Here is a 24,314-nt window from a genome sequence, read left to right as displayed (position 1 = left end):
GTTCTGCTTGGAGAAGAAGAAATACTTTTATTTCTCCAATCTAGAATGAGTGTCCTTTCTGAGATGGAGGGTTTTTCTGTTCCTCTGCTCCTCCTCTCAAGTGGAGGGAGTAAATCTCCAAGAAGCATCTTTCATCAAACAAAAAAGGACACTCAAGCAACCCTCCCCCATCACACTTGAGCTTTGCTGTGGCATGCCTAAAACATGAGGGACAAAGCATTAGCTACCTTGTATTTAATTGTGATGTTTAATAAATGGGAGTATGTCTTTGGATGAGAGACAAGGTATAAGAAAAAATGTTTTGTTTTGCACAGGTAGTTCTTTGGTTCCAATATTGGTTTTCTGGCAACAGGAAAGCATTATATCATTTGATCCTCCTCTTCCTGCAGAGCAATCCACTAATACCAGGCCCTGCCCAAACAACCTTACAGCAAATCACGACCTCAGGGGTTTGAACGCACAGGTCATACAGCAGTTTTGAGGCCTTATTTGAACGTAGGTGCTCATAACCCTTGCTGCGATCCATACTCCACCGACTTTGGCTGGAGTTTTTGTGGGGAAAAAACTTCATGGTTTGGTTCTTCAAATTTAGTAATGGATTCAGTTCTATCACAGCATCTTTTTGTGAATTGGAAGGAGAGGGTTTTCAGAAGATATGGAAAGCATTTGTTTTCTTCCTAAGATTTTAATTTTTCATCCCTTTTTTGTTTTCACAGCACCTTGTCTTTTGCATAAAGCACCTGATTTCCTACTTAATCCCAGATCTCCCAAAAGATCTGAGAGATCGGATGAGGAGAGAAAAGTACCTGATTCAGGAAATGATGTATGAAGCTGAACTAGAACGTCTGCAGAAAGAACGGAAGGAAAGGAAGAAGAACGGAAAATCTTATCACAATGAGTGGCCATGATGCGGTGAGGAAGAAACTGCTTAAAAGAAGATAGGAATTCTGTTTATAAAAATTTCCTGGTTTTCTACAGTGGAGAGTGCACTGAAAGGAGTAGTCTGTCCATGTTGTGTGCACTTAGCACGTGTGCACTCACGTTTAATAGGGTGCATATTGTCATGAGCCTTTTGAAATTAGAGGTCTTGCAAGGCTTAGTCTTCTCCAGAGCTAATGTCAGCACGAGCAGATCAGACCAATGCTTAAGTCTCTGCACTCTTTCCGGGAAGCGCCCAGGCCCTGACTTCCATTCAAGGCCCTGAACTTCAAAGCAGTCATATATCTTACAGTGCTTTACAGAACTCGGTGATCTTATGGCTCGTTCTCACGACCAAGTTGCTGCTTCATAACCAGTGACTGCACGTTGGTAACACGGCCGTACTTGTCCACGTGCGTGGCCATCACCTGCAGCACATGCATGACAACGTCGTCCTCTTCCACAGTGGACTAAGCTGTGTTAGTTTGCATTTACCATGAGTTAAGCTCACATATGTGGACCATTTCCATTACTCCAACAATATGGAAGTATTTTTTAGGAGGAGATGCTTGATCATGAGTCTAATCAACTGGTGTAACAATTTAGGTGTGCAGAAGTGCTGACAGATAGACAAGCATCTAAATGTGGCCAGAGGTATCTAACTGTAGGGTCATTTATTTGGAAATGATACTGTGAAAAGCTGGTAATATGTTTTAAAGATTTGAACAGTGCCTTTTCAGCTATAGGACTGTCTGGTCTCTGAAGGAAATAAATCAGGCTAGGGCATCTTGCCCAGAACTGCCCGTGTATTTGTATTGCAAGATCACATTGAGGCCTCGTCAGGAATTAGGGTGTATGATACACATAACAGAAGACAGACTGTGTCTTAAAGATCTATCTGCATAAGTAAAACAACCAACAGATGAACAAGGTCAGCAGAGCAAAAGAACACCATCATCCAGAATCTCTACATTTGTAACATTTTCTTTATTCATCCTTCCATTATCTATGAAGGGGTGGAGGGGAAAAATAAAACAGACTGTAGTATGAAATAGCTTGAAACAGAGCAATTCCACACAGGCTGCAGAATTAGACTGGGGCAAAATGAGCCACTGTCTATATCCTTTTGCAAATTCTTGAGCATTAAGAAATTAAAAATTTCCCAAATCCTTAACCCAAAATAGTGGAGTTGTAGGTCTGAAGACTGCAGAAGTGTTGGATGAGGCTCTACCACCTCTTGCCTAAAAGTGATAACACTGCAATTTTTGCAGAACATGCAGTGGCATAATCAGCCACAACACAAAGGAGGATGTTCAAAAGCCAAGACTGTACGAAGCCGAGCAGAAGCAAGCCTATGTCCTGGTGAGGATACAGCTAGATACAAAATACTGGAGCTGATCCATTTGCTTAGCTCCTTTCCAAATAACTGGAGCTCCATAAAAATTATAGTTTTCTCAGAAATCTTAAGGAATTGTGACCTTGTTAGTTTGCAGATATTTAAGAGGGAGGAAAATTCAGCAAGGTGTTTCTACAAGTTCTCCTGGAAATCATTCGATAGAAGGGCTAGAATTTGCCCTTCTGGACAGACCACACAATGCAAGACCCTACGGATGGATGCCTCAAGCTCCACAAGACATCAGGACCACTTGCACCAAGACCCCATATTGCCATATTAGATCTATTAACTTCTTTCCACTGCAAGGGAGAACTGTGCTATTTCCAAGCGGGCAGGGAAGGCTTCAATGAAAGGTGCTATGGCTTGAGGAAGGAGAGGGGTGGAAGAAAATGTATGCACCCTCATCTCTGTAGCCACTGCCTGCCTACGCTTTGCTTCCTCGCAGCAAGGAACCTCCTCCGGTAGTGACCCATGATCCTATGTGAAGAGGATAAACGACACAGTGGTTTCCATTTATTGGGTGCTCCTGGCCCAAGCCTGGAGGTCCCGTGAGGCATCAAAAGCAATGAAGAAATTTCAGGAATAATCTGTTCTCGGTTGACTTGGTGCCAGACTGAGCGGGGAGCCCGACAGGTGGTTGTGGGGTGTATTCCTGCCTGGCGAGGAAGTGAACTTGTTCATCTTTGCTTCAGCTTGCAGCAGCTGTGGACACATCCCATGCGGGCAGTGAAGAAATGGGGATATTTCTGTCTCTGTAAATAGGGGGTGGGGATTAGACAACGTCATCCTCCGGTACGCACGTGCCAGATGGGTTCGTATTTACCGTCCACCACAGACGTGTGTGTACTGCACTTGCAGTCTGGGGACTCTTGGGCAGGATCGCTGTGCAAAATCACATTCAGACCAAATTCACATGAGCAATTGGATTAGTTTGCATACCCTCTGTTTAATATCTAAAACAACAGATGACAAGAGCTTAGAAACTGTTTGCTAAGTAGTAAAGCGAGATGCGAGTCATGCATAAAATCAGTGTCACCCATATGAGTGTGAACCTTTGCAAACTCCTGCAGTAAGATATAGCTTTGTCAATGTAGATCTCAATAACTTCCGAGAACTGAACTGAAACCTCGTAGAATATAAACTGACTTCCACTCCAGAGGAACCACCGCAATATAATGTGCCAAAACAAATAAAGTGCAGCAGAAATACAATAGATAGTAATTGCTTTTGAGACTAGTTTTCGACATAGCTACATTATGATGAATTTTCATGACCATACGTTGCTGGAAGTTGTGTCCTGTTCTGCTCTAAATGAGAATACGAGTTGGCTGCTTACCAGGCTTGTGCTGAGCACTGTGCTGAAAGGGGCTCTGACCTGCTGGGCAGATCCCGAGTACATTTCTGTCACTTAATATTGACCGGTCAACCCACCGAGGTTTCTGTGCTGCTGGTCTGCTGAATAGATTTCCCTTGAGTCCTTCAGAGCTATCTAGCAGAACACTCAGGAAAGATGACCCCTTTTTATTTACTTCATTAGTTTGGAAAATGTACCACAAATAAGAGGCTAATAATAATAAATGGAATTTTAATCATCTCTAGATAGCAAATTTATGCCGTTCCCTTCTTTCTGATCTGATGATGGGTTTTGTTTAAACCTCCAGGTGACCGTCCTATATGTTGTTTACTTATTCCAGCTCCACAAGAGCACTACCTTCAAGGGAATGAGAAAAAATGCAACCTCAATGCATGCCACAGACATTTTGCATAGCAAGCAGGACAGCACACATCAAAGGATTTACTGTGAAATCATCTTGCAATCAGCATAGGATTGATCTCCATAGACCACTCTTGACAGCAAGCATGTACTTCATGAGCAGTTACACGCCGGTTTTTAAAACCAAGGGAAAAAAATTGTATATTGGGACCGTTTTTCAGCCTGTTTGCTACGTTTTTTGCATTCTGTCCCATGTTGGTTTTACAGATCTTAGACTAAAAAATGTAAATGAACAACCTGGATACTTTGACAAAAGAAAAATCCTAGGTATAGAACATCGTCTGCGTTCGAGCCACCAAATACTACAACAGAAACCGTGTTTACAGATCACTTCTTTTTTATTTTAAATCTTTCTGAGAGGTGTTATGTTATTTACCATATATATATTATATATATATATAAAGTATATAGAGAGATTGTTTATTTGTAAATAGAAAAATCCTATGGAGAAGAATGTCAAGTTTTCACACTTTAAAAAAAATCATCAACATAAAGCCATGTTTAATGCTTGTACAATGTGACGCAATAAACTTTAAAATAAATTATGCATATGAAATATTTGCTGCTTAGCATTCATGAGTTATTTTCTGTTTACCTGATTTGTTCAGCAAGCAAACAGAGCAGTCAGGTGGAAGCAAATTTAAATGCAGGTGAAAAAAGGGCCAAAATCTGTCACTGCTTTCTCTCCTTTGTGTATTCACATAGTCAAATATTGTTCCTGTTGTGGTTTGAGTTCTTTTTCTCATGTTCCTACTTGTTTTGTCTCTTGACCCTGCCAGATGCTGCATGTAATTTGGACAGTGTGGAGTGCTCCCACTCCCATGGAATTAATCAGTTTTGAGCATCCTGCACTACTTTGTTCTGTGAGCTTTTAGCTGGGAGAGATGAAGGAGCAGGGTGCAGGAGTGTGATGGAGACACCAAGAATTATCCTGCTGCTTTTACACAGACAGGGCCCGGTTTGAGAGTCCAACTAGCAGAGGACAGAATGTGACCCCAGAGAAAATGTTATTCAAAATTAATCAATTGCTTTAATTAGTGATGCCAATTAAAACAAGAAGCATATAGAAAAAAGTAAAGCAGAAAGAGTCACTTTGTAGCTCTGCAGCAATTGTGGGAGGTTAGTTAGCAAGAAATGGGGTAGTTGCAGGGGTCATCTGCAAAGCTTAAGAATGTTTGTCTCTAGAGCGCTTACAGCAAGATATTCTCCCCAGCGAAAACTCATCTTGATGTGATTGTAGACCAACAGATATCACCTAGCCCAAACTTTCACTTCATACCAAAATTAGAGTTAAATGACTGCTCAGTGCTCGTAGTGACTTCAAGCAATAAGTGAAGATAAGTTGGTCATTTACATGTTTTCTCTGTTTTAAACAACTATGTGAATTCAAAGCACTGAGAAAAAAACTCCGTGGTGATACGTTTTTTCACTATGATAACTGGGAAGATTAGTCTACAAAACAGGTGGAAGTCACAGATCATCCAAGACAGTTTAAGGCAGTATCAATTACAGCGCAAACAGTGATCTCGGCACAGAGTGGTGCAACGAAGGCCACGCTGATGCTGTTTAACACAGCGGTGATCAGTCACCCTCCCAAAAAGCACCTTCAGATGGGAGTTCAGCATTTGTGCTGGGAGGGCTGTAGCCATACCAGCAGGCTGACAGGTCAAGGGCTTGCTACAGGCTTCTATTCTCTCTGCCCACAGCTTTCTCTGTGCCATAAAGCACAAGTACACAGAGGCACACCAGTCCATTTCAGCACTCTGCAGCAGCATGGAGATATTTACCCTTTTTCAGATCTGTGGGCTGAAAGTACTGGGTAAGTACAAATTATTATGTTCCAAGGCTCGAGAACTATTCCGTAGCACAAAATGCAGTATCTGTTTCTGGTTCATGAACACAAGGCACAAGGCTGAATGAGCTGCACTTATCTTCTGAGACTTGAGAAGCATAGCCGGCTCATTCAGTCAGTGGCCTGGCTGCCTCAGAGGGACTAGGATAGTCCCAGAACAGAGACCCCTGTCCTGAATCCCAGTAGACTTTATTCAGGTTGCTATTGTTTGTCTCAGATCTTAGATACGAGGACACAAGGCACAACTCACGGGATCTATCCCGCTCACTCACAGCCCTTCCACACAGCGGCTTTAGGCACTTACCTGGTCACAGAGCTGCAGCAGAGGAACGGGAGACAAGGGGCTGGCCCTAAACTCTGCACTGGATCACGCAAACCAGTGCTTCAGGAGGCCAAGGGGAAACCTGTCTCCACCACGGAGTTTTGCCCTGGGTTAGCTGATGGAGACATGCCCCTGGTGACAACCCCTTCGGTGTCTGTCTGGCCTGTACTCCTCTAGTAGAGGTCTGCTCCTTGGAGCCCGTTTTTTCTTCCTAATGTTTTCTGACCCTGTCAGTTCATCTTATGCAGTCGATCATCAAGTGACCTCTGTTACAGGGGCACGGAATAAATTGATTTAGATGCTGAAGGGCCCTAGTCAAGTTAGATAAACTAGCACTGTGTCATATTCCAAGTTACAGCAGCTCAGCACCTGGCACAAATGCAGCATAACTTTTGGAAAGCATTTAAGACATGCAATCAGTTTTTCATTTGATTTTCAAGCATGACTGCTTTATAAGCTTCACAGCTCAACTTTCCTGCAGTGGCTTTTATTTTCCAACTTGCTGCTTGCTTGATTTCCAACTCTGCTGCTGTGGAGGAGTTTCAAACACCCATATATAGCCATAGCAAAAAGTCTGCAGTACAAAACCAACACAGCGGGTCAGAGTCTGTTCCCAGCTGTACCAGAAAGCACCCAGGAGAAGGAAGCAATGGGGGTTTTCACCCTCTCAAACCACCAGTCCAGTGCTTGGTCTGGAGCAGATGTGCTGTTCAGCTTTTCTTGGCAGCCCAGCCAGAGGATAAGCCACCTCGTGCCCTGCAGCCCTGGAGAAGCCTTCACCAAACAACATCCTCTGCGATCCCTTCCCCGTCCAGGGGGATTGCGCAGCGGAGTCTGCCTGCCTGCCTGCCAAAACACACGATGTGCTCTTGCCTGATCTGGACCGACCTTGAACGTGTATCCCCAGAGTGACAGCAGGGACTGGACGAACACAAATGGCTACATGAGGTTTCAGCTCACAGCTCCGCAGATAACAGCAGTGGCAGCTGCAGATGCAGCCTTCCCTCTTGTCAAGCACAGCAGCGAGGGCCCTCTTCTTGCATTAACATCTCTGCTGTGCTATGCCCAGCCCAGTGCAAGAGCAGTCCTAGGCCAGCACGCTGGGCATGAGGTAGAAGACTGCTGTGGTTCTGCTATATGGCATTAAATAAAAAGCCCAGATAGCTCATTTCCTTCATGAGGACCAGCTCTGTAAGGGCAAGACAGGGCAGAAGAGGGAGACGGGGAGTGAAGGGAAGGGTATTACTGACTCTTGCCTCTACCCATCACCAAAGACACTGTTGAAGCTTCCAGCAGTGAGCACAGAGGAGGAGATGCAGGGAACAAGTGGCTTAATAAAACCAAACACATACGACAAAAACAGCAAAATAAATACGCTCTCAGGATCAGTTCTACAAGGGAACCAGATGGCACTAAGTACACCTCCTGTACTAAAAGAAGACCCATTGTTTCTTGCAATCTGATAATCTCAGCCCTAATCTCTTCATACTTTCAATTCCTTAAAAAAAAAAAGAGAAAAAAAACAAACCAGAAAAACAGCCATGTCTGGGGGAACAGTGCTCTTACCAAATAAAAAAATTACTCTGAGAGTGAACCAACAGATATTTTCCAGGAAGCTCAAGAATAGCAGGCAAATATTTCACATAGAAACATTGCCTTAAGGCCTGTCACCAAGATCCAGAGTGAGAGAGAGAGTGAGGAAGTGCAAGAAAAACCTGATTCCTTTCCTGACTAATGTCAAGGTCGTGCAAGGGTGACAGTGCCACGAAGCTCAGCAGACACCTGCCCATGACCCCAGCAGGGCTGGGAACTGACCCAGCACAGGAATGTCAACAGTGCTTTACATGAACAAAACTGTCCTCGCGGGCTGACGGTGCCCCATGTCATATGTGAGGGCCATTGGCTTTGTTCTTATTGCGTGCAACATCCATTTCAATGGGGCTGAAAGCAGGGTTGTCAGTTCCTTCGGCTGCCACAGTAAATGGTTTCCAGTTCAACACTTCCACTTTCTCTGGCTAAAAAACAAAAGACAAAAGCTGTGCTGTGAAGTGGAAGAAACAGTCTTCCTCTCTTTGACCTGCATGCAAGCAGAGTCAGGCTTGACATACAGGATGCCTTGCAGGAAAACACATGTTGGTTGCCGACGGAGCACAAATAGTTGTTCATTGCAGTAGCTGGTATTTTTCTAGGGGCATGGAAAGTTTGTTATTGCATAAGGTACTAGTTGTGTAAAATGTTCTTGTCACATAAAATGTTCTTGTCCTGCAAAGTGCCTGAAGTATTTTTGGGTGTGCAAAGTTCTAATTGCTGTTTTCATGTCTAGTGATCTGTCACCACCAGGTCCTTGAGCTACTGACTCCCAACCCCTGGTCCTTACCCCATCTTTGACATGAAGAGCAGATTAACATGCATCATGGCTTTGATGTTGCAGTGCTGTTAAACATAATGATATGTTGAGCTCTTCACAGACAGGAAGTTGCTCAGTTCCCCCTGATTTTTCTTTAATCAACTTTCTGCATTATTTGTGGTGCCAACCACTTGTTATCCAGCTCCTAGCTGTACAACCAGGCAGACACTTGTTTCTGACTCTGGGCATAAAATAGTATGGCCATGGACATTAGCTTCCATGTGGGTGGTTTGGTTTTCAAAAGACTTCAGGGATTAAATTCCCAGATAGTGAAAACAGATGTTGGCCCATTAAAGACAGTGAATGACAATAACCGGACTCCAGTCCTGACACGGGCAAACAGCGTTACGATAGTATTGTAAAAATCCTTTTCTCTCCCTGGTGTTCATATCCAGAAGCTGAAATACCTGAGATCATACTAAAAGCAGTTGTCAGCGTGGAGGAAAAACATTTTGCAAACTGGACCATCTCAAAGATATGATCATTGCCTGTATTGCAGCACTCAAAAAGCACTGAACAAAGCTGAGCTTAAATGTTCAGCATCCTGATGATACTGTTTGAAAAGTGATCTATAGTTTATTTAAAAAAAAAAAACCAAAACCACACCAAATTTCTGCCACATTCTCCCTTCTAAGGGATGTTATTACCCAATAAAGTCTCCCCTTTTCTTATATCTTATGGAGGGAGCTAGGAAACAGATACACTGACTAGAAATATTTCCTCTTAAACAGTAACCAAAGTTGCAAAAAAAAAATCGAGACTTTAGAGAACACATTCACAAACAAAGGAAGCTTTGCTGAGTCCAAAGTGTGCCTTGGGCCAGCTTCCAAGAGGCTAGTGAGGGAGTATTTGGGCAGAAACCTGGAGAACAACTGTCCTTTGTCTCAGCTGCTGCGCTGTTGTTCACTGAAGTCAAGCTGTAGCTTCCTTGCCTACGCCAGCTCCTTTACTCCTACCCGCCTTGTGCCCTGCCACTGCCTTAAAGCAGTCAGTCATATCAGGCAGCATCAGGTGCTATTCATCCTGGTGGGAAAAAATAAGCCAGCAACTTTTTGCCTTTGTCCTCAGGAGGAAAGATTGATTTACATCAGAGGTGCATAATTACACTTACTGTCTCAGATTTAGACCATGAGAAGTTGGACAGGAAATCTTCCTTGGTCAGCAGGAATTTACGATCTGTGTTCTGCTTTAGTCCTCCTGCAAAATAGGCAGGTTTCAATCAGCCAGGTTTCCACATGCAAATGCTATGTCAGAGCCCAGCTATGGGCACCAGGCCAGGTGAGCAGGACGGAGTCATGCAGCAAAAGCCATCAAGCAATCACAGGCCTTAAGGATCATTTCTTTACAATGACGTATACCCTGCACCTCTCAAAACATAAAATGATCCCTCAAGGTCTGTTTGAAATGCCTTAGCCATGTCCCAGAGTTTCCTAGATCCTCCTCAGATTTCTGACTGTGTAAAAAAAACAGTCATCAGGAAAGGGTGAATCCCATACAGTGATATCTGGGACCACCCTGCCAGTCCAGGAGCTCTGGTATCAAGTGCTGCCCTGGAGCCTGAGCCCCATCCTCAGCTCCCTGTCAGCAAAAGTCCTGTCTCCAGAGTCACCAGCAATTTTTATAACGGGGGGATGAGGGTTGATGGGATGTTTGGGCATTTTTAAGGTATGGAAGATTAACTATTCTTGTGGGGGAATGTGTGTGGGAAAGAAAGGAGATGCAGGTGCTAGGAATTAGCTCTGATTGCCACCTGAGGCTTAAATGGGATCTTGTATCACAAAAAGCAGGGTGGCAGTGTGGTTGGGTTAATTCTTTTGGGGTTTTGGGGGGGGTGGCGCCGCCGCCGCCGTGGATTTGTCATCTGGATTTACTGAGTTGCCCAGTTTTCATGCTTTGTTTCATGGCTCACGAATGACCCGGTCACAACCTGGTAAGAGGCAAAATTTGTCTACAAGCATCACTATAGCAATGGGAAGAGCTTGTGATGGGAAGAAAGGGGAGAGCAAATCCTCTAGAAACTCACAAGGAAAAGAAAATGGTAGAGGTGTAACTTGTGCTTATTAGTTGCAAGGCACAGGGAAGCTAATGGAACTGAGTTTGTCTGCTGGGTTTGGAGTTTCATAGTCCTGAAGTAGGTCAGACTAATAGGTCTGCAATCTAAGAGCCTCAAAGATGAGGGCTGTCATAGGAATCTGGCTGGGCATACTGGGGAAAGCTGTGAGAGCAGCTGCTTTTGTGCTATTTCTGCCATGCATGAGCTGGATGACAGGCGCACTTTGCATCTCACCTAGATGCAAGAATAGTGAGGCCATGGGCTGGAACTGAAGTCCCCGCTCTTACCAGTGTTTTTGCCCCTTGCACAGCTAGTATAGGGAAATCGAGAAAGAAGCTAACATAGCCATGCACAGGGTCTGCAGCTCTTGGGTAAGTGCTTGGGGAATGTGGTGAAAAGCATGCACTGTACAGGTGCAGGTAATAACCCTTGAGTGCTCTGAACTCACTCAGAGCAAAACTGCTTTTGTCCTCTAGAAGCATGAGTGTATCCGCTTGCTTGGAGTTGTTGCCATGTTCAGAGACAACCCTTAAACCTCCAGCCCCTGCTGGCATCTAATAAAACAGGAAAGAAAGATGTCTTTTTTTTTTTTTTTTTTTTTTTTTTTTACCCCTCTGGTTAAAAAACTGCTGAAACTTCTTTCTCTTTAGAAATCTGAAGTAGCTTTTGCTGTGAGCAGAGACCAAGAGTGGGGTGCAGAAGGGCTGAGGGGAGGACATGACATTTAGGATGGTAACCTTTACACAGTGTTTGCAACAAGGTCACGGGCACTTCTGTGGCAATGACAGCTCTCTGGTTTGAAAGAGATCTAAGAGACATTCAATCACAGCTCTGGAACTAGTACCTGTTAGGAGGCTGGTAATTATTCCCACAGCTACTGTGATAAGTGTCCCAAGTGTGCTGAAGTAGAGATAAGACAATGAATACCAGTTGTCTGCTAGGGCAGGCCTGAAAAAGAGCAGAAAAAGTGTTAATCTGTGCTGTCCTATTCCAAGCAACTTGAAAATGTTTTCTGTTTCCAGACAGTGTATAAATACTAAGTTACTTCTGAACCAAGCGACCTGGTAGTCTTGAACTACCTCTGTACAATAAAATGTGCACTGACAGTTTGTTCTAAAATTTGCAGGACAAGTTTCTTCATATGGGAGGAAACTGGTCAGTACCGTGATGCAATGCATGGGACAGAGCAGGTAAAACGGGACAGTCCTGTCTCTGCTAGGAATCTAGTGCAGAGCTGAGCGCTCCAGCTATCCAGATGAAGGGATAACTTCTTTAGAAGGGGGGACATTATTTAAAGGAGACAAAAAAAAAAAAAAAGGTAGGAAATCAACTCTAAACAGCCAGAAACAATAGAGCAACTGTCACAACTCAGGTTACAACTTATTTTGTTCTCCCTGATAATGTGCTCTGTCTGTTGCAACAGTTGCTTCCCCTCAGCCATGAGCAATGCTGGAGGCCTGGTGTGAGAGGTGTAGTATATGAAACTGGATGTTGGGCACCCATGTGTGTACCAGGGTGTCTCTGTTGATTGTACAGTGCTCTAAGGTGTAAGGATTGGGGATCCCTAGAAATGTGTTTGTTTGGCTTCTTTCTGTTCCTGCTGTTCGCTATATTGTCATTCATGACTGTTACGCTTAATTGTGATTATCCAAAATAAGACATATGGTAATTGCAGAGGGCAGAAAATCCCTTATATTTTGCCCACTACACAGATAATGCCCTCTTCTGAATTTCCTGAATAGAACTATTTCTGCACAGACAAGCTGTTGTAGGTGGAGCTGTTAAACTGGCAGATTGCCCTTTAACTGCCTACTACTTTAATTCATGTGACAGATGATGGAAGTTAATCCAATAACTATAAATGTTATGTTTTCTTTAACACCATGGTTCCCGGTAAGGCATATCGAAGCCTTTAGACTCAGATATTGAACTGAAGCTTTTCAGATCAACAGGAAGATTCACTTTGACTTAGTTCTGGGATAACTCAGACAAACTTCACTCTGACAGGAGAAAAAAAAAAAATCAGAGAAAACTGCTTCATCTTAAACAGCCTGGTAGGTAAACCAGGGAGGGATAGTTACAGTAACCCAAATGCTAGGCAGATGTTTGTGTTGCTTTAAAATAAATACATGCTTTGTTGATTCCACGTGACAAGCTTGTATACCTCTCTGTAGTTGGTGTGTTGGAGATTCTTGTTAATGGATTTACTGTTGACGTCAAATTTTCTAAAGATATGTTACAGCCTGCAGTTGAGAGATAGAGTGGCTTGGTCCTCTCTGGGAGCGGAGGATAAATCTGAGATCCGATTCCAACCCAAAGTGAAATAACAAAGCCACTGACAAGACCCACAAATGCACCCTGCAAAACAGAAAATGAAACTTGGATTTACATGAAAAACAAAAGTATATTTGAAAAAAACAACACCTAGATGAGTAGGAAACAGCCAAGATAATCTAAACTAATCTAATCAGGCTCCATAGCAAAAATGAAATCTATGGTTGGGGAAGAGCAGTGGAGTTTACATCATTCCCCTTTTGGGAAATACAGTGTTTACTCACAGCTCCCGAGCATACCTCTTTATTTTGCCACTATGCCTTTACAGTCAAAGGATAGCTTTGGGCCACATGGTATATAGGAAAATACTGCTTTATTTGAGGCCCTCCTTGAACAAATACAGAAGCAATTTTTCCTTTTTCTCATGTGATCTGTTTTTGCAAGTCTCTCCTACCTCAGGGTTGGGTTTTTCTAGGCTGACAGCTAGTGATTTTTATTTTATTTTATTTTACTTTTTTAGTGTATACATAAAATTTGCAACTGCAAAGCGGTAAAGGTTAATGATCAGTGAACCTTACCGAACAGCAGTCCTGTCAGACTAACCCGTGGACCATATTTCCAAAGTTTGTCAAATATGTTTTTTGATGGAATAGCTTTTTCCTCTGGAAATGATACTTTCACGATACTGAAGCACTCTGAGAACACCCCAATTCAGTTTGCAAGTGCTTGGGCCCCATTTTCCCAGCCTGACCCCCTTTTGCTCAGACAGGCCAGCATCCTCTGAGTCTACTGGGTGTTCAGCTACATCTCAAGACACATTGTTCCCTGCTTCTAAAACTGTGTTTTCCACAAATCCTTGTCAAAGTTTCATTTTTATTCAGATTTTTTTCCCCCCTTTGGTCATGTAAATCTCTTCATGGGATGGAAATTCAAGTTCTTATACAGCCCTGTTCATCACTTCCTTGGAATAAGGATGAAAAGGAGCAAGGGGAAATGTTCTCATGGAAAGCATCAAAGACATCTCCCTTACTGCCCAACATAAAATTACTGGGGGAAAGGGGAAAGGAGATGACCAAAATTATCAATGAATTTTGGATGAACAGGGCTTTAAATTTCTACTTACAATTGCATTTGCAAAGGAGCAGAGGATTCCCAAGGAAAACAGTCCCAAAAGGGGGCCACCGACCATGCCAAAAATGCTGAGCGCTGCCTGAGGAAGGAAGAGAGTCTGCTGTCAGGTGCTGTGCAAGAAAGTTGAAGCCTCCAACATGGTGAGAAGGGAAGATGTTGAGAAGGAAGTTATGAGGGTTTTTTTTTTTTAACTGGTGCGTACTCAGCTGGCAGGACTTGGTATAGTTACATGGGTGCTTAAAGCACAGGCTGAGCCATGGGCTGTTTGAGGTCAGTACCAAACGAAGAATAAAAACTAATCTCATAATGGTATCCAGCAATTATTTTCTTGCATAATTCATGCTGGGTCATTCAACATGGGCATGAAAAAGCAGCCTGACACCTACCTGCAGCAAGCCTCCCAGGAGAGATGCCACTGCAGCCATAGCGATGCAGACTCCACCATAAAAGAGGCCTGTGTGGGAAAGGCAGAATGCTGCGTAAATCTGCCAAAGTTTGAAAATCGCTAATGGAAATGTTTCCATCTAACTCAGCATGGCCCCTGACATCCCCAAAACAAACCTGCTAGCATCTGGGGTTTTCTAAGAGAGCCTGAATTGGCCAAAAGGTCAGGTTTCTGTTTACATTAAGAGGAGATCATGCAAACTTGTGAAAACCCTCTTCCTGTATATTACTAAAGATTAGTCGCTAAATGACAGCCATGGATTAGCCATAGTGGGAACACCACATGTATTGTTCATATTTCTCAGCTAATCTCCGGTGTCATAGTCCTTATTTTGAGGGAATGATTTTTGCTTCTCAATCTAAAGTCTTTGTAACAAGAAAGTAAATGCTGGCACATGACTGGGAGCTGGTGCCGTGACAAAGAACACCCTGGGTCACCAGGACATAGGTTTTTTTCCTAGGGCCCATAACACAGGCTTATTTGAGTTTTTTCCTACCCCTGCTGAATTTTACTGCACAAGCAATAGGTTAATTTCACTATATAATGTGATATGTCAGGCAACTCGTGATAAGATCAACAATAATTTTGGCATAAACATTGTTTGCAATAATGTTTAAGAAACTGCTCTCAGGTGAAAATATTTAATGCTTGTCACCTGCCACCAGTCTGCTGTGCTCGCTGGTGTGGGCTATGACACCATGTTGGGACTGTGGTTTTTCCACGCTTACTACAAACACTGCCTCGGGCTACACCTGCAGCTGGTCGCAGACAGTACAACTAGCAGAGATGGCAATCGTGCTTCAGAGATTTAAACCATCTGCTCAGCCTAGTTCTGGCCCTCTTCTTTGAGTTACGTTAAACAGAGGAGCTAAACAGACTGAGGGTCTGAGAGTGTATCAGAGAAGACGTGAAGCTTCTTGTTCTCTGGAATGTTATTGGGACACAATGCTATTGCTCGCGTTATCACTCAGTTCAAAAGGTTTGTTACAAAATTGTTTCCTATGCTTCTCATTTTTGACAGAAGAAAGAAAAATAACAGGTGTTTCAGTCTGAGACATTTGGCTTTGTAGTACTGCAAATCAATATTGAATACAGATGCAGTGCATCTTTCCTGCTTAAAGATCAAACAAGATGCCTTCTTTTTTTTTTTCCTTACGCTCACTTGAAATAGCTTGTCCCCCATTCTGTGTAAAACCTGCACAGCTCATCTCATTTCCCCCAAGTATTTCACCAACATAGTCCTATTGGTGTGAATCCACTTAGTCCTGATTTACACTGCCGCCAGCGAGATCTTAATCAAGCCCTCACTTTGTAAAGCAAAAGTGGAAAAGGTATTTTCCAGACATACTCATCCCCATGGAAGTCCATGACAACTTCTTTTCAGAGAGGGATTTGAAGTACGGTCTAATGAGGTCTTCAACAGTCACGGCAGCCAGAGCATTGATGCTGGAGGACACAGTACTACAGAAGGCAAGATTTATACAATTTTTTTATCTTAGAAGCTGAAATTGTAGATAACAGATGGGTTACTGGCAGAGAGAAACCGCCACTGTCTAGAACAGTGTCAGAAAACTAATTTAACTGCTGTATTGGTTGAAATAACTTAGTATTCCAGGTGACGCAGTTAGCAGCTTACAAAAGTTTTTTTAAAATAATTGCTCTTAGTGAAGACAAGGCAAATCCTGATGCAAAGACAGGCCTGGAGAAGTCCATGAGAATATCTATTACATGTGGCTAAGCTGTAAACACTACTGGTATACGTGATACCTTCACAAATTATGTACACAGTATATACCTGGGTAGGTAAAATTCCTACATGCTGGTCACTGATTACTTTGAATGCACTCTCAGAGGAGGATTCAGATAATCTAATTACAGTCATCTAAAAATTAGGCATCTAGTCCAAACTGAACTATTCCAGCCTCCCTATGGGGTCAGAAAAACCAGCACTCTAAGGCACAAAGCCAGTCTGGTGATGTCGTGTCTATGTGTACCTTGCTCTCACAAGCCACCGCCTTTTCCTCAGTGTGAAAAACAAATATCCTGGCTGTTGCCTCTATTTGTGTAGCTACAAGTACTCAGAACAAAAAAATTATTCTGGTGTCACATTCTTAAGTTTCCTCATTTTTATCTGCTTACTACTGTTCAGAGCCTTCCTCAAGACAGGTGATGTTTCTTAAAAAGATGCTCCTTGGGAAAGCTGAACAAAACACTGCCCACTATGGGATAGAAGGGGATTGATTTGTCTCCTTCAGTAAAAATACAGAGTGATTGTTGTTTTCATGGGGTTCATTCGAGGCAATTGGAAGTCCGGGAACTCTTTTGTAAACAAGGCTCTAAAGATCAGGGATGAGGAAAGGGAGGTGGCTTTAAAGTTATGCAGGTTTGAAACTGGAAAATTAAAGATGAGCAGTAGGAAATTCTCCCAAACTGTAGCTCTTTTGTGTAAACACCCATTTATAATACTTAAAAATTCCTATAGCAGAGGGACTTTAAAAGCACAGAGAGGAGCATTTGTTAGAGCCGTACATTGCGTGTGACCAGCTATTTCCTCACGTTGCTAGTAGGGAACTCCAAAGAGCTTTGAGTCCTAGGACCTCAGAGAGCCACTGTTAGAAACTATGGATTTTTAAGCTGCATTAGCAAAGATCTTATAGTGTTTTTTTTTAAATTAGCTAGACAAAGAAACGAAATGCAAAAGTGTTATTATAAAAGCAACTTTAGCTGTAACGAAAAAGACACTAGGTTCCAAATTATTAAATTACCTTAATGTTCCACTGTAGGCACTAGCCACAAAAAGCCCTGGCACTCCTGGAAAATCGTGGAGAATGTCCAGCACTAGGTATGGCATTAGCTGAAAAATCCAGAGAGTAAGAAATATTACTATCTCGCCCTACTTCTTCTTTTTGTCACTGTATTATTTTTGTTATACCCTTCTCACTGGCATTCTGCCCAGCTGTTCTGATTTTGAATGTCCCACCTTGCACTATTTATTAGTTTTCTACAGAGGAAAACCAATCCTGAAACATCCACTTGAGATACAGCGAGGTCTGCTTAGACCATCCAGCAGAGGTGAGCATACAGCCGTGCCATCAGGCTTGGTTTCCAGTGACGATGGTATAGGAAGCTAGCGCTGGGCAGCACGTAGTCTGTATTGTACGTCGCTCGGTTGGGCTCGGGTGCTGCAGTAGATGCTTAGGTCTGCCGCTGACTCCACAAAAAGGTTTTTAGATACAGGCCAATAACCTCAGGGTACTTGAGAACAATTTCCTTATTGGAAACCGTGTGTCATTTGTCGACCTTTGCATGATCTGAGTGCTGGAAAGAGAGAGGACTTTTAAGATTTTTCTTCCTGGGAACCATTTTTTTCACAGACAAGTCGGTCTTTTTAGTATCTTGCTTCCAGTTTCCACCGAAAGAATTTGACTGACAGGAACAACTTAATTTCCTTTGGGTTTTCACCTTGGCTTTCCGTATCTCATTTTATCCTACCCTTAAAGACCAGGTGGTCCTGCCTCAGGTACTCCGTTGTCTGTACTCCTCTCCTGGCTTTCCAGCTATCGTCCATGGGGTGTCATCCAGAGCCTGTGATTACAGCCCAGGCATAAACATACAAAAAAAGACTTGCATGATTTTCCTGGGCCCTGACTCTGGTCAGTCTATGGGCTCCCAGAGCTCTAGTTCCTCAGGTAAATGTGCTGCTCGGGGCCTGTTTAGGGAGAGGCCGTGGTCGGTTACAAGGTGGTTTCTCCGCAGCACGGTACAACGCGGTTTGATCGCCCAGCTCTCTTCCGAAGGAGGGAAGGACGCGCCATCGCTAGTGAAGAACCGCCTGCTGGTAGCCGCCTTCCAGGTGTATGCTTCGGGCACGATTACGTTTCGAATCTGAAAAGGCTTTCGCCTCCCTTGGCGCCGAGCCGTTTAGGTCGGGTGATACAAAGCAGCTCACTAGGGCCTGCAGTCCCTCACGCGTTTCCCCTCGCTTCTCTCTGAAGCCCCGTTTCACGCAAGGCTGGCACTCCATTTTTGGGTGGAAAACCCCAAATACCCGCACGGGTGGGTGGACCGAGCGCTCTCCACATGGCTGCTCTGCCTGGCACTGACAGACCCGCAGCGCCGGGACTAAACAGTGCCGAGGACGGGTCTGCCGCTTTCTCCAGGGTTTTCCCTCCCGCCACGCTCTCACCTTACTCCGCCAGCGTTAGCCTCGCCTGATACGGGACTCGGGCACGTCCTTATTCGTGACCCCCCGGTTGTTACGGCTGCGGAGGAGGAATGCCCCCTCACCACCCTCCCCTGAAAGACGGGACCTTACCTGGTCGAGCGCCGACACCTGCTTTGCCGTCCACGGGTCGCAGTCCTTGTAGATGGAGTAGAGGGCCAGGCCGCACAGCACCGCGCAGACCAGGATCGCCCAGAGGCCCACCAGGTTGATGTAGAGGGACCTGCGCCAAGACGCACGGACACGCCGCGTCAGGGCTCGACGTCCCGCGAGACCCCGCCGGGGGACAAGCGAGCGTCGTGCCAGCGCTGCGGAGACCTCCCGGTCGGTGGCTGCCCGCTGGAAAGGGAGTCACAGTACGTGGCTCCCGGCATTTCACCTGGTGCGAGAGCGCGTTTTTAAATATAAGGAAATTACGCTTCTGGTTTCGGCGGTGCGGTCTGAGTCGCCGACCCCTGACAAAGGCTGCTCGGGTGGTGGTGGGAGCAATATACGGCAATGATATGGCATCCCCACGTTTCAGCACGTCGCAGGCGGATGGCAAGAAGACGCTCTTCCCCCCTTGCCGCACCTCTTGGTAAAGACAAACCCCAGGCGGATTGGCAAGGCGGGGAGCCCCAGATCGAAGTGTGGGTCACCTTTTAGTCAGCACCAGCACTCCTCGGCTTCTGGAGCTTCAGTGCCACGCTGACACGGCGCTGGAGTTCCCTCATAAAGCAACAAATCCCCATTTTTCCCCCAGGACACCCTCCACGGGAGGCAGCAACGAGGACCCGGGACCTGGCCTGGAGCCACCTACAGCTGCCGCTGCCAGAGAGCAGGCGTTTGCCACCAACCCCGGGGCTTCCCCTTTAGTAATTAAACAACTTGGAGCCTGGTACGGTCCAGTAACCCCATTGCCTCCCCACGGCCAGACGGGAGCTTCAGCTAACGATGAGAGCAGAAACGCGTTTTCACCAGGCGTTAATGCTACTTCTGCCACACGCGACAGGCAGCCTCTGTTGGCAGTGAAAAACAAATTGTTCTCCTCGCCCAGCGAGGAATTTTCCCTTCCATCTAACTACCCTACCTTCTCAAATGTTTCTCAGCTCTTGATAACTCCTGGGTCACAAAGTTCTTCTCACCTAGGGTGGTCAGTTCAAGCAAACACAGCCACCTGGAGCTTGGCCTTGAGAAAAAGCATTTCTTTCCCGGCAGCTGCCTCTCCGTTATCTGTGTACCATCAGACAACAGTGATTTAACTGCCTGATAGATCACACACCCTGGACCTGTGCCAACTGCTAAGACCTCTGCTGGGAGAACCTTTGGTTTCTGAGCAAATATATTCATGCTTGCAGTGCTTCAGGAGGCCTTTTAGTGCTTTCAGTTCCCAAGAAGGTAAGGGGCACCAGCCTTTGGCCTGCTCTAGAGGACCATCAGGATGAATGAAGAAGTAAACCTGCCTTTATAGGCCTCATTAGGCATGGAAATGGACATTTTTTCAGAAAGGCGTAATGTAGATTAACTGGTTGAACCATCAGGTTCATACCATAGAAAAATTATTGACAAGCACAATGTAAACTCTTAAAAAAAGACCTATATAAATAAAAGCTGATTTACACATAGTAGGGGAAACTGCATTTATGCTTTGTATTTGCAATTAGGGGTGGTCTAAACACAGAACCAGCAGCACCTTACATTTCTCTCTAGACTCATTTAGTAAAAATGAAGTGGTCCTCTTCTTAAAGACGCTTACATATTGGTTGGATGTCTTGCATCCATTTAGCTGAAGCTGTTCCTGCATTGGCATAATCTACCTTGATATAAGGCACTCAGAAGCTGATTTAGCACAAAATTTAAACAATGAGTTAAATCAATCAAACTCTTTTGAACAGATGTAATAGCAGTATTCGCCTAGAGCCTGTAGTGAAGATTAGAAAGTCAAGAGGAACACGTGGAAGCAAAAGAAGTTGTTCGTCTGAATCTAGCAGTTCTTGTTTTCAGACTGCATCAGTGTTTGACAGTGAAAAGAAAGCTGTTTTTTTTTCTTCTGATGTACATCCCAGCTTATGGTACACCCTATGAGTAAGCACTGGAGGATAGTAATTGTACCACTATTGGCAGGAGGTGTTCCCATTAATTCTGGGTGAGTAACGTGGGGTGGAGTTTGGGTGAAGTAGGCACTGTGACTGCGCAAGGCTTATTTTCAGCTGTTTGTTTCAGGCTGGCTCTAAGATTTTTAGCCCTGAAACATACCAGATGATGACCTTGAAAGGAGAGAAAAATGTGTTAGTAGCCCATATTTTTTCAGAAAGTGTAGCTCTCCTGCTCTGAGCGCCTGTTATTGTTCATACATGAGCATTTTGTTCAAGTTGCCTAGTTACTGGTTACTGTTTGAGGATGACAGCATGTACTCCTACCTACTGGTGTGTTTCTTGAATGAGACGAAATCCTTTCCCAAAGCCTGAGAAAATTCCTACTCTTGTGCCACTGTTAAAGGCCTTCCCAAAATCTGCAGCTTGGGATCTGTGAAAGAATTATTTTCTCAGCTCTGATTTATTATTTTGCTGTCTCTTATAAAGCCTTACAGTAAGTGCCACAGGGGTACAAAACCCTATTACTTTGACCTGATGGCATTTTACACTTCTGTGTACAGGATAAATGGCACTAAGAGGTGCAGGCCACCAACGTGACTTGCCAGATGTGTCTAATTACATTTGCAAAGGAACTAGTCACCACAGAATGGCAGTGTTTATAGTTGTGACAAGCCGCAACCCCATTATACAAAATGATTTCTCCGTGCACGGGAAATACCCTGCACACGTGAGGCAGAAGCAAGATGCCATGGAGTCCAACCACCCACGCCAGCAGGAGAGGACTCTACTGATTAAGGCTGTGCCACTGCTAATATGGTATGAGCTATAAATCCCTTCCAAGCCCCTCCAGAACCAGATAGCCTCCAGTCCTGGTCAAAGCTGCTGCAACAGCTCAGAAAATCTGCCCAGAAGCTGTCACGGTGCCAGATTCCCCTTCGCAACACTCTGCTTCTGGGACACCCTGGAAGTGTCCCTCCTTACATAGAGGGTAGGGAGGGTGCAAGAGAGGAGCACAGCCCTAAGTGGAGCAGGTGCTCGGGAAAAACAGTCTCCCTGGCACAATGTATGCAGCTGTTTTCCTATACGCAATCATGCCAGGCAGCATTACAGATGTGGGATGCACCTCCTCTCCCTGCAGCGCCAAGAACCTGGAACCCAGCCACATGCCAGAGATTGCGGAGAAGCCACGTGGCGTGTTGGAGATGTGGCTGATGGCGAGCATCAGCATATTCCTGTCTGCAGCGTAAATGGCTGAAAAGTGGATTTTCTTTATTGCCATAAACAAAATATTTCAGTTCTGAACTGTGCATGATTATGTGAGTATTTTGCTAACTTTATGAAGTGAAAGCCTTCATAAAATTCCTTCTCTGTATGTCATTGTATCATAGAATTTATAGGGACTACAGTTATGATGTGCTTTATGTATTTCTCCTATAAATGGACTTTATGAGCTTGCTAATAATTCTTAAATCCTGAGTTGTGAACTACTGGAATGAAACTAAAGATAAAGGTAAGATAATAGAGTTAGTAAATGTACTCCATTCTAGAGTAAAGGCTGATCAGAAATGTTTAAATTCAAGGAAAACAGAACTCTCTGCCAGTTTCCTTAGTGCATTCCTAGAAAAAAAAAAGCCATGATTATTATGAAAACAAAATATATGATTCCTCAGCAATTTTATCACTGAATAAAACATTACTGCACTTTCTCATGCCTATACTCCTCGGTATGGGAAAATCTTTTAGTCTTTACTTATACAAAATTCCTACACAATGATTTAGGTTTAGCAGTGTAGCAATTCAAGATGCTGTCTTGATACGGCTTCAGCACAAGTACTGTATTATTTGGTCTTTAGGTTGCATATAAACTTAATGCAGCTATTTGTATGCAAGAATACTGGCACAGTAAAACATTCTGGCACAAAGTTCAATGTTATTGCAATTATATGTAATTCAAAACCCGGTATTTATTGTGCTGATTTGTCTTCTACCTGGTCCACAAAACAGAAAGCAAAAATTGTTACTCTTTACAAACGGTTTTTATAGACAAAACCCATTTCTTTAAAAAAATCTCCCTTATAAAGAACAGTCACTGCTCAATTCAGACATTAAGAGTTACTGTAGGCAGACTTACATTTTTGCATGGAACCTGCTTTTGCATGCAATGTATCTCTGTACTTGAGACTGGTTGACCCCGTATATGGCAGTCCATGTGAAAGTCCCACCTATAACAATCGTCCAGAAGGTGTGCCTTTGCAAAGGATTGGGATCAAAGCTACAAGGAGAGGGAAAAGAGAAAACAAATTCAGAATATGAAAATCTTCTCATTATGGGAAGACCTTAATGCCTAGGAGAAAGAATTTCCCATACTTACTCTAATACTAACTCTCTTAATTTGGCCAGATTTTGAACATTCAGATACTCCAACTTTAAGTGGAATCACGGAAAGCAAATTTTAAAACTCAGAGCTGAAATCTGATCCAGTGAAACACTCTGATCTGTCCAAAGGTGAAGTTTAACTAACTTATTTGCCTATAAACTACAGTCTGAAGTAAAGCTGTATGATGCCTGTGACTGTTCTGATGAAATGATGCTCCAGTAAAAAGTCTAATATGCCTGCTTATCTAAGGGACATCTGTGTAACATCAATATAAAGGTGTGTTTGCACGCTCAGCCTTTGGGGACAGGGCCTCTGTAAAACATGATGCTGGTTTAGCTCTAAGTGAATAACAGAGTTTAGATGGCCGTAAATATATATTTTTTTTTAAATCACTCTTTAGCAATAAATGATACTTATCTTGGTGAACAATGTAATATTATTTCACCCATTACGTGCCTTTATTCCTTTTCTTTTTCCATCTGTGAACTCTGTGATTGGGGGAAGAAGCAGTGCAGCATAACCACTGCAAATCAGCCAAACAGATTGAAAAAAATGACCGTTCACAAGAAAAAGAAAATATCCACAGATGAATGATTTACTGAAGAACTTTGTGAAGAATTTTACAGAACAACCTGATTAATATTGTGAAATGATAGACAAAAGGCCAAAAGGTAATACTTGTCGCACTAAACTTTCACTAATAGCACTGGGTGAAGTTTCTCAGCGGAATCACCTATTCATCAAAAGTACAATAACTTCTTTTTTTTTAACTTACACTGGTTTTTGAGTCAACACTGTCAGAATGAGTATTTTTGACCTTGCAAGATCATATTTCTAGGTTATGATTAGTTACAATAATGGAGGTTAAAATACTATTAAAACTACTTTTAATTTTTCTTTTAGGGAAAAGAAGAACATTTCCCTTTTTCAGATTAGATAAAAAAATATGATTTTCCCAGTTGTTTTAGTTCAGTAGCTTAAATGATAAATCAGCTGTTTGCAAATTGTAGGTATAAATATGATTCTCCTCTCCTATTAACCATTCACTTTCAGTGGAATCCAAAATGT

At 43.6% G+C, this 24,314-nt stretch overlaps 2 protein-coding genes across 7 annotated transcripts in view; one reads left to right on the top strand and one right to left on the bottom strand.

The window, feature by feature from the left end:
* The window catches only part of ANO4 (anoctamin 4), a 191,255-nt gene extending 186,609 nt beyond the window's left edge, over positions 1-4,646 (top strand). For 4 of the 6 annotated variants that reach the window (XM_069773679.1, XM_069773683.1, XM_069773684.1 and 1 more), the window contains one exon: positions 717-4,646. In XM_069773679.1, the coding sequence (XP_069629780.1) occupies positions 717-908 (192 nt within the window). In that variant the 3' untranslated portion in view covers positions 909-4,646. The remainder of the gene's footprint in view (positions 1-716) is intronic. The other 2 variants (XM_069773682.1, XM_069773681.1) reach the window with 2 other exon arrangements.
* LOC138682531 (sodium-coupled monocarboxylate transporter 1-like) overlaps positions 4,408-24,314 on the bottom strand; it is a 29,176-nt gene continuing 9,269 nt past the window's right edge. The window contains exons 6-15 of the mRNA XM_069773685.1: positions 23,001-23,141; positions 18,888-19,017; positions 17,338-17,426; positions 15,921-16,033; positions 14,514-14,581; positions 14,120-14,206; positions 12,887-13,080; positions 11,567-11,670; positions 9,781-9,866; positions 4,408-8,277 (exon numbers count right to left, since the gene is read on the bottom strand). Of these exons, the coding sequence (XP_069629786.1) occupies positions 8,146-8,277; positions 9,781-9,866; positions 11,567-11,670; positions 12,887-13,080; positions 14,120-14,206; positions 14,514-14,581; positions 15,921-16,033; positions 17,338-17,426; positions 18,888-19,017; positions 23,001-23,141 (1,144 nt within the window). The 3' untranslated portion in view covers positions 4,408-8,145. The remainder of the gene's footprint in view (positions 8,278-9,780; positions 9,867-11,566; positions 11,671-12,886; positions 13,081-14,119; positions 14,207-14,513; positions 14,582-15,920; positions 16,034-17,337; positions 17,427-18,887; positions 19,018-23,000; positions 23,142-24,314) is intronic.

Source organism: Haliaeetus albicilla, chromosome 28 (assembly GCF_947461875.1).
Source record: "Haliaeetus albicilla chromosome 28, bHalAlb1.1, whole genome shotgun sequence".
Taxonomy (NCBI): domain Eukaryota; kingdom Metazoa; phylum Chordata; class Aves; order Accipitriformes; family Accipitridae; genus Haliaeetus; species Haliaeetus albicilla.
This window is presented reverse-complemented; position numbering and strand designations above follow the sequence as displayed.